The sequence below is a fragment of the Electrona antarctica genome, assembly GCF_951216825.1.
Source record: "Electrona antarctica genome assembly, chromosome: 5".
Taxonomy (NCBI): domain Eukaryota; kingdom Metazoa; phylum Chordata; class Actinopteri; order Myctophiformes; family Myctophidae; genus Electrona; species Electrona antarctica.
In genome coordinates this window covers 55249179-55258195 of record NC_136810.1, presented here as the reverse complement: position 1 = coordinate 55258195, position 9017 = coordinate 55249179, and the positions used below count along the sequence as shown (strand labels likewise).

Genomic DNA, 9017 nt, shown 5'->3' with positions numbered 1-9017 from the left:
TGAGATGTATAGCTGATGCAAGCTCGCAATGCATTTCCAATGGGAGTCACATGGTTTGACACAACATTTGTGTTGTATGAGGGGGAGGGGGGCAGTCGAAACACAGCCGAAAGCCATACAACACAAATGTTGTGTCAAACCATGTGCCTCCCATTGGAAATGCATTGCGAGCTTGCATCAGCTATACATCTCATACAACAAGCATGCATCAATGTTGTATGCTAGATGTAAAGGTGTGAGTCGGGCCTTCATTCGGACAACCATTTTGTGGCAGAGGACACATCCTCATTTACCTACAGCAGTGGTTTTCAACCCTTTTCATATCAAGGCCCATTATTTATTTGGCATTTTGCGCCACGGACCACCATTTGATAACATTTAAAGGAGCATTCAGTGATTTGGGTGATTTGGAAAAATCCCCGGTCCACCCCGGTAACAAGATGTGCACGTATACACGCTCTACAGTGGGGGAAGTACAACAGACCAACAGCACGTGCACCAAGGCCCGCCCCACTCAATCATGATTGGAGGAAGGCCCCTCTCATCCTGATTGGATGAAGGCTTTGCCACCCAAAGCCCAAACCGAAACTAGGGTTTTTTGACTCCAGGGGCTCACTGGGGACAGGGAGGAACTCCTTATATGGTCAGCACACTTTATAGTAGGGAGGATTATCCAAAAAATAAGTGATATTTGAATTAAGTGAAATCACTGAATATACCTTTAACCTCTCAGACCCAAAACTAAAGAACATTTTTATGCTGTATTGATTTTGGTACCATTAGATAACGGGTCAAAATAAAATAAAAATCTACATTCTCTAATCGTGTAGACTCGTTTAGTAATAATTTAACTCTTGAGAGCGTGAAATGTAACCATTACATTTTGCACTCTCCAAGAGTTAAAGATCTATAAGGGTCCATTTGATTACTAACTCACCGTCCTTTAGCTGGGGACCACCTGGAACCCACTCAAGGACCACTGGTGGTCCCCGGACCAGTGGTTGAAAACCACTGACTCTACACTATGTATAATCATACAGTGCATATTAGTTCACATGTTCAATTAGTGGTTTACACATGGTTACAGGCTACTGGTTTACACATGGTTACAGGTTACTGGCTGCAGTGGCTGGCTACTGGCAAACTTTACACTTCTACATAACCTGGATTTTAGCTACATACCTTACTATATATTTCTGAACAACATCATGTGGTTACTGTTCATCCATTCAAAAACAAAAAATAATATATATTTATTTTTTGCTGAATCTGTCTTGAGAGAGATAAGTCAAACACAATAAAGACATAATAAAGACAACATGGCAGGCTGCTGAGCTGAGAACTTTGAACGGACATACCGACCAAAACCAGTATCTTTTCCTTTTACTAATTTGGTGGAGAAGATCAAGTTTCTTCAACAGTGACATTTGTAGCATTTGTGGCGCCCGGCCTCAATGCTTGGAAGTGAAATCGCCTTTGCGTCCGTGTTGTGGACCATTATTCCTTTTCCCACACTCATTCTGGCAAGATCCACACTCACACGCCTCTGAATGGCTGTCGGCCAGAAAGGGATTGTTTAGTTTTATTGCATTATTTACTTTTGAAGCAGCAAAAACAAGCTTTTTATGACATGCTGTAATGACCACGTAGCAACTAGAGGTGTCGCCAAAACACTCCAAAAGGAAAGGTTGTTTCAAACATCACAAACTTTGTTAAAGGACCACTTCACCACTTTTCAACCTCTCTTCATATAATTGGTCCTCACTAATGTTCATGATAAAACACCACCATTTTTTCCTACTCAGTCTGTGTCTCATAACAGGGCTTTGGGCAGTTCGGACACCCGTCCACCAGTGACATCATCATTAGGCAGATTTTTTTTAAAACAAGATTTGTTTTAAAATATATTTAGATTTGTATTATCGTGAGAACGATGGCTTCAACTTTTGCATTGCAACTTTTCAGGGAAAAAAAGCCTGCCGTTTCTATTAGCTTGGATTCACCATCGATGATGTCACTGGTGGACGGGTTTCTGAACTGCCCACAGCCTTCCTATGAGACACAGACTGAGTAGGAAAAAATGGTGGATTTTATCATGAACATTAGTTAGGACCAATTATAGGAAGAGAAGTTGAAAAGTGGTGAAGTGGTCCTTTAAGAAGTGAAATCGAGGGTATTTCAACTCACATCTGTGGTCCAACACACACAATCCTTACGTGAACTCCTGTACCACCACCTGTTTCAGGGAGAGAAAAGACACCAGGCCCCTTTCTGCATCCCTAACTCCAGTCAATTCTTCTTGTATTTGCGCCACGGGACGTCCCAGCTGGTACCCCAAATCCACCAGGAGCTCCAACAGCGGCGCTCTGTAGCGCTTCAGCCCATAGCGCCTCACCGGGGGCAGCGCCCTGTGAGCCGTAGAGAACGATTCCTCGGTTTCGTCCAGGTCGCGGTGGCAGACGGCGAGGGCACACAGCGTGGGCACCAGCAGGACCGGGCTCTGCCTCTGTGCCAGCTTCTCCATTAGTTCCAGGATATTCTGCAGCAGGTCCCTCGCTAATCGAAACTGTCCCGACCGCAAGAGGCCGTACGCGCGTATCTGCTCTTGCCGGTTGAAAAATTCAGAGAAATGGCGGGAATATCGAACGCAGCGCACCGCGTAGAGTTTTGCCAGGTAGTCCTGGAGAGCCAGGCGCCTCTCGTTGATGTTCTCCTCGTCGAAATTCCCCGTCAGAAGTTTGCGCGGGAGTTCCACGTCCTCGATTTCGTCGCTGAATTCTTCGAGCAGTCGGCGGTGGAAGCGGACAAAGTCGCTGTAGCGGCGCTCTACGGACACGCGTCTGGAGTCGTAGCTGCCAGAACGGATCACCACGATCTCGTACACCTGAAATGTATAATGAAGGGCAACTTAACCAATTATTTCACCTGAATCCTGCCATTCTGTTGTGAGTGAGCACATGTGAAATTCTCCCATAATAACACTTCCAATCGAGTTCTCTGTCCAGGCATTGCTCTTTAGAAAATCTGTGCCAGTTCACATAAAACGACACGTTTCAAGCTATAGCAGAGATTTCAACACAAAACACACCGGAAATATGCCTGCACAAAGGAATGATAGAAAAAAAGCGGAAAAAAACAAACGTTATACTAAAGTTATCCTTTAACTTTAACCACATACACACTGTTCTGTTGGTATAATGGATGCTGAAATATTCATTCAAATAAAAACGTTTTGCAGCCAGTAGCCGGGGACATTCCAACAAGCAGCACATTGTCTGATTTAGGCCTGACCTCGAAATTTAAAAAAAATCTTCTAAATCCTCCAGTTTTCTGAAATACATATTTTCACGATTTTTCCAAAATAGCAGACCTACAAGCTCGTAGCGCGCCACTCGGTGGCGCGCTATGAGCTTGTAGATCTGCTATTTTTCAATAGCTAAATTACAACATAATGTTTAAAACACCAAAAGGGGTTCCCGCCCAGAATGGGTTAATAATAGTACCTTATACCGACACATATTTTTTTAATATATTCTGTATCAAGAGGGTCTGTCTCACCACATATTTGGACAGGGGTTGTGCTATAATGCGCGCAGATGGGATTTCAAAAAGCAGTTTGGAAGACCTCAGTTGCTTCTTTACCACCTTCCAATTTTGCTGAAGCTCCCTGGTTGTCAAACCGGAAGAACTGGGTCCTGCACGCACACACGCACAGTCGCACACGCACACACACACACACACACACACACACACACACACACACACACACACACACACACACACACACACACACACACACACACACGCACACACACACACACACACAAATGTTGGGATGTACTTTTTTGTTTGTAACGTTATCCGTTAAATGGGATGTTTTCTTTGTGTTTCAATATGTTTTATTAAGCAGAAAAAAAAGACATGGACAATACATGAACTTATGACACATGAGCACAACATACACTTAACCCATTTTGGGCGGGAACCCCCTTCTGTAACAGTTTATTTTTTCTCTCTGGGGGTGTTTTCTTTGATTGAAACACAGAAGTGAAAGGGTATACCTGGGGCCTGCAGTGTCTCGTATGTTGTTCCATTGTGCTGGTCAGACTCTTGCATCACTGTGTCTGGGCCTTTCTTAGCCTTCTGTCTGGCAGGTATTCGTACCAGTCGTGCTTCTTCTGCCATCCCCGCTATGTTTTGGCTGCATATGAGCAACCGCAGCAGAGCTGTCTGGAGGTGTGAAGTTCACTGCCGTGGGGGAGAGAAAGGGCTACAGCGGTCAGTTTACTAGCCGACATGTAGAGAAAATAGACAACAGACAACAGATAATGTCTGTCTGGTGCGGGGGGAGCACAATCCACCCATTTCTCTCACGTCTAAAATATTATTATTTTTTGGCAAAAATATGTTTTTTGACTCATTTATACTTTTATGGATACAATTAACCCATTTTGGGCGGGAACCCCTTTTGGTGTTAGCATTATGTTATGCTTTAGCTATTGAAAAATAGCAGATCTACAAGCTCATAGCGCGCCACCGAGTGGCGCGCTATGAGCTTGTAGGTCTGCTATTTTTGAAAAATCGAAGAACGACTGACATAGAAACATAGCTTTTTCAGAAAACTGTCAGGATGTAGAAGACATTTTTAGAATCTGATCTCAGGTCAAATGGGTTAAGCATTGTAAACCGTGTTTCTAAATAGGCTATACACGTCTGTATGTTTCAATAGTGTGTCTGCGTGCGGTCTGTCTTCTAACCCCACTTCTAAAAGTAGCACTACGACACTGGTTATTGAAAAATAGCAGATCTACAAGCTCATAGCGCGGCACCGCGCTATGAGCTATGCCGAGCTATGAGCTTTATAGGTCTGCTTTTTTTGCAAAAAATGGCGGGGTCCCTGGAACCACATATTTTCAGATGGGGGTCGGTGGCCAATTACATTTTTTATTTTATTATTTTTCGAAATGAAATCAAAAAGTCTTCTAATTCCTGACAGTTTTCTGAAATAGCTATGTTTCTATATCAGTGGTGCTCAATATTTCATGTCAAGGACCCCAACAATGATATGTAATTGGCAATAACATGCAATAAGCTATGCTTCTTCTCACTCTTTTTGAATTTGCTTTTTTTTTTTTTTTTTTTTGTACTACTTGTTATTCTGACGTTTCTGTTTATATTGTTTTAAATTGCTTTATTCAAAACCAACCCCCATCTGAAAATATGTTGATACTTGAGTTAAATGGTAAATTTATATAGCGCCTTTATCCAAGGCGCTTTACACAAAAAAATAGCAGATCTACAAGCTCATAGCGCGGCACTCGTGCTATGAGCTTGTAGATCTGCTATTTTTCAATAGCTAAAGCATAACATAATGCTTAAAACACCAAAAACGGGTTCCCGTCCAGAATGGGTTAAGACAAAAAACAACAACATTCAACCATTAAATAAATGTTTTATATTTAATGGTTTGTGACATTTCCCCAACTTTGCCAAGTTGTTTAAAACCTGTAATGGGAAAATGACATTTCTATCTATGTAAGAGGAGTAATAGAACTCTTTCACCTGTTACCAGCAGCAGTCACAAGCCTATTTTAGTTATTTCTAGCAGACCTGAAGAACAGCCATTTAAGGCCATGTGATAAATGAGTGTCCTATTTATTTTCAACCTAATGTGTTTTTTTATTTTGAGACCTCTTGAAGTGTATAAAAGAGGGTGTGCCACGATGCTTTTTTTGATTGATTGAATATTTTATTAGGCAACATATAAATGCAAACAAAACAGCACAATGTACAGTCAGGCATTTCTTTTGTTCAAAAAAAGGATTTCACCGAAGAAAGACCTTGCGGCCTTGTTTCCATTCGGGTCCCATCCACTCACACATGACATGAATAATAATTTAACACAGTAACAACAGTTGATATAACAGCATATCAATTTCCTCTAAACATGAAATATACAGTATGCACAGGTTTGGGCCGAAGTTAATCGGAAGGGGATTATTAGCATAAAGAGGCTGGGGTGATCACCTCCTCTCCCTTTGACCTGCTGATGAGGTGAATTTAACCTGCTGTTGTGTCATTCTCCAGGAACGCTCTTAATTGTTAAATAAACACGTATATCGTGAATGTGTTTCGACACTCCTAAACCTTTCTTTCGATCTGGACTTCAAATTCATTACACCTTTGTTGTGAGTTTAAAATAGCCAGTAGGCCTACAAACCCAACCCAGAATGTTATCAAAAGCTTAGCTTCTCTTACTGTATTGACTCCCTGCCAAAGCCTTGAAGTCCAAACATGCCAGAGTTTGTGTATAAAAGGCTTATTGGCTATGCCATGACAGTTAGGCCTAAGGCATTTTATTTGTTTCAAATGGGAGTGCCTTGAAGTTTTCTTGTAGTTTACAGAGTTTACAAAACTGTAAAATGTTCTTAGTAGCGGAGTGGATGGTAATCATTTTGCGTTTCATAAACAGTGACGGCACAACATCACATATCTACTATTGATTGGACTATTATAGTCTTACCTTTCCTCCTGTAGTAAGGGCGTCTCTTGAATGTTGTTCTGTCAGGGAGTGAAAGCATGGAGTAATAAGTGAAAGCATGGAGTAATAGGCTACGTGATTTTAGCCTGATCTGAAAACATTCACAGTGACTTGTTTTGACGTGCCGATAGAGGAACCAGTTGAAGGGGGAAGTGTATCTGTGAAAAGGGAAGTGAAACCTGATCAGATATGGTGAGATTTACATGTGTAAGCTGGCTGCCCCAAATATTTACCAGACAATTCAATTCAATTAATAGAAGGCCTAAAATCGCTAGGGGAGGCTATAACTACTTATTTTTCAGTGACACTCACAACATTTCAGACATCAAAAAATAAATTACGCATATATACCACATTTACACTGCATTCAAGTGTCTGCAAAAAAATACACAAAAAAAGGACAACAGAAAAAGAAAAAAAACATCAGATTACATTTTACTTTGTCTCCAACCATTTGGTCAAAGCCATAAATCATACAGATCAACAAAATACAGTCTTTTTCCCTGGCCTACTTTTCGCCTCTGTCTAAGCATTGGCTGAGGGGCCGGGGCCCTTGGGCATTTCATACAAGAGAACCTCTCTTCTTCCTTCAAGCCAATCGACTTTTGCTTCAAACAGTATTGCCCCCATTCTCCTTTAGCGGGCAGTTTGAGAACCAGTGTGGGTTGTCGCCCAACTCTTTCTCTGTAGGCCTACAGCCATAACACGGCATTCGCGGACAGTCCGGTTGCTCATGGTCTACATACTGTTCATTGCACCAGCACTGGATATAAGCTATGCATGTTGCCATAAAACCCAGCAAACCCAGCCCTACTAGCCTGGGAAGAGGAAGAATGTAGTCTACTGTATTCTGCAGCAAAGCATGGTCTGGCAGGTTGATTCACACCATCTCTCTATACCCCTGCCCACTTTGACAGGCGCCTGGAATGGCTTAGGGTCGACGACAGAGTACAGCATCTTGCAATGGGTCTGGTCCACAAGATTCGCTACACCACCAAGATACCCATACCTGTTGTACATGTACCTGTCTAAATCCACACCCACAACACCAGAGGGAGTTCAACAAACCATGCATGTGCAACCCAGATTCAGCACAAACAAGGGGGACTTGAGGGGATTAAATTCATTTCGCTCCTATGCCACCAAAATGTGGAACGTGCGGCCCTACCAAGAGTCATTAAGACATGCTAATCCCTTGACTCCTCAAAACCGCTCTCAAAGGGCACCTACGGACTGCTGCAATTCTAATCTGGCCCCCGTAAAATCTGAATCCTTTTCCCCCTTACTGTATATGTTTTATTTTTTTATTTTTTTACCCCCTCTATGATGATTTCCTGTTTTTGGCTATATAGAAGTGTATATTTGTACGTCTCTAAATGTTATGATGAATTGAATAAGGTGGACCCTCTTGTAAACAAGTGTAATGCTTTTGTTTTTGTATTGAGTTGTGCTTGAAATGTACTGTAATTCTGCAAACTGTTAATAAATACTTCAATCAATCAATCAATCAAAAAACCGACCTCACCTACACTGTAGTACCAGTGTTCGTCCACTAGGTGGAGACTATAGTTCAAACTATACTGCTGTTGTCAACATGTTGATTTTAGATGTTTTCTTTTATCTCTTTTAGCCTACCGCATACTCTTCCAAGAAGTCCAGTCAGAAACATATAAAAACATTACAGAATACATGACATCACAAAATGGAAATACATTACAGAATACACTATGATAAAAACAACAAAACAAGTATCACAGGCAGCATATATAAAAACACACACACACGCGCACACACACACACACACACACACACACACACACACACACACACACACACACACACACACACACACACACACACACACACACACACACATTTTCAGGCCTCTATGTGGAGTTGGGGTTAGGTCCTCCTATATTGCGCTGATCAGATCAATGGTCACCGAGTTATGGCCATTTCAAGTCTTTTAAACACTGTTGTAACACTGCTGTAGTGCGCGTCCTTATATGTGCAATTTAGGTTTTCTGGTGTGACTATCCTCATGCCCAGACATTTAGAGGGGCAGGTGCTCAAGTGAAAAAAAGGGCACCTTTTGCGTGTGGAACTGGCTGGTCGCCTTAATAGTGTATATATTTTGGGGCCTAAATAATGTATTAGAAGCTTTTGTATCAAGACTTAATCAATGTCACCATGGTATGGTCCAAAAAAAATAAAAATAAAAGTTTTTTTCTTCTTTTTTTTCCAAAAGGGCACATTGCCAAAAGGGCAGGGGGTGCTCTAGCACCCCCTAGTGTCTATCTGTGCACACCCTGCATCATGCCAGACCCCTGAACAGTGTTTGTGCCACGTTGTGCCAGGGGCGGCGGTGGCTCAAGGGTAGAGTGGCTGGATGGCAACCACAAGGTTGCCAGTTCGAACCCGGGCTCCCCCAGAGTTAGTGTCGAAGTGTCCTTGAGCAAGACACTGAACCCCTAAT

The 9017-nt window shown here is 42.2% G+C and overlaps 1 protein-coding gene across 1 annotated transcript; it reads right to left on the bottom strand.

Moving 5' to 3' along the window:
* Nucleotides 1-2160: 2160 nt before the first annotated feature.
* On the bottom strand, nt 2161-6657 carry snx20 (sorting nexin 20). Its single transcript, XM_079500657.1, has 4 exons — nt 6524-6657; nt 4062-4248; nt 3559-3695; nt 2161-2884 (listed from the first exon to the last, which is right to left on the bottom strand). The coding sequence occupies exons 2-4, from the start codon at nt 4183-4185 to the stop codon at nt 2213-2215; spliced, it is 933 nt and encodes a 310-aa protein (XP_079356783.1). The 5' UTR covers nt 4186-4248; nt 6524-6657; the 3' UTR covers nt 2161-2212.
* Nucleotides 6658-9017: the final 2360 nt, after the last annotated feature.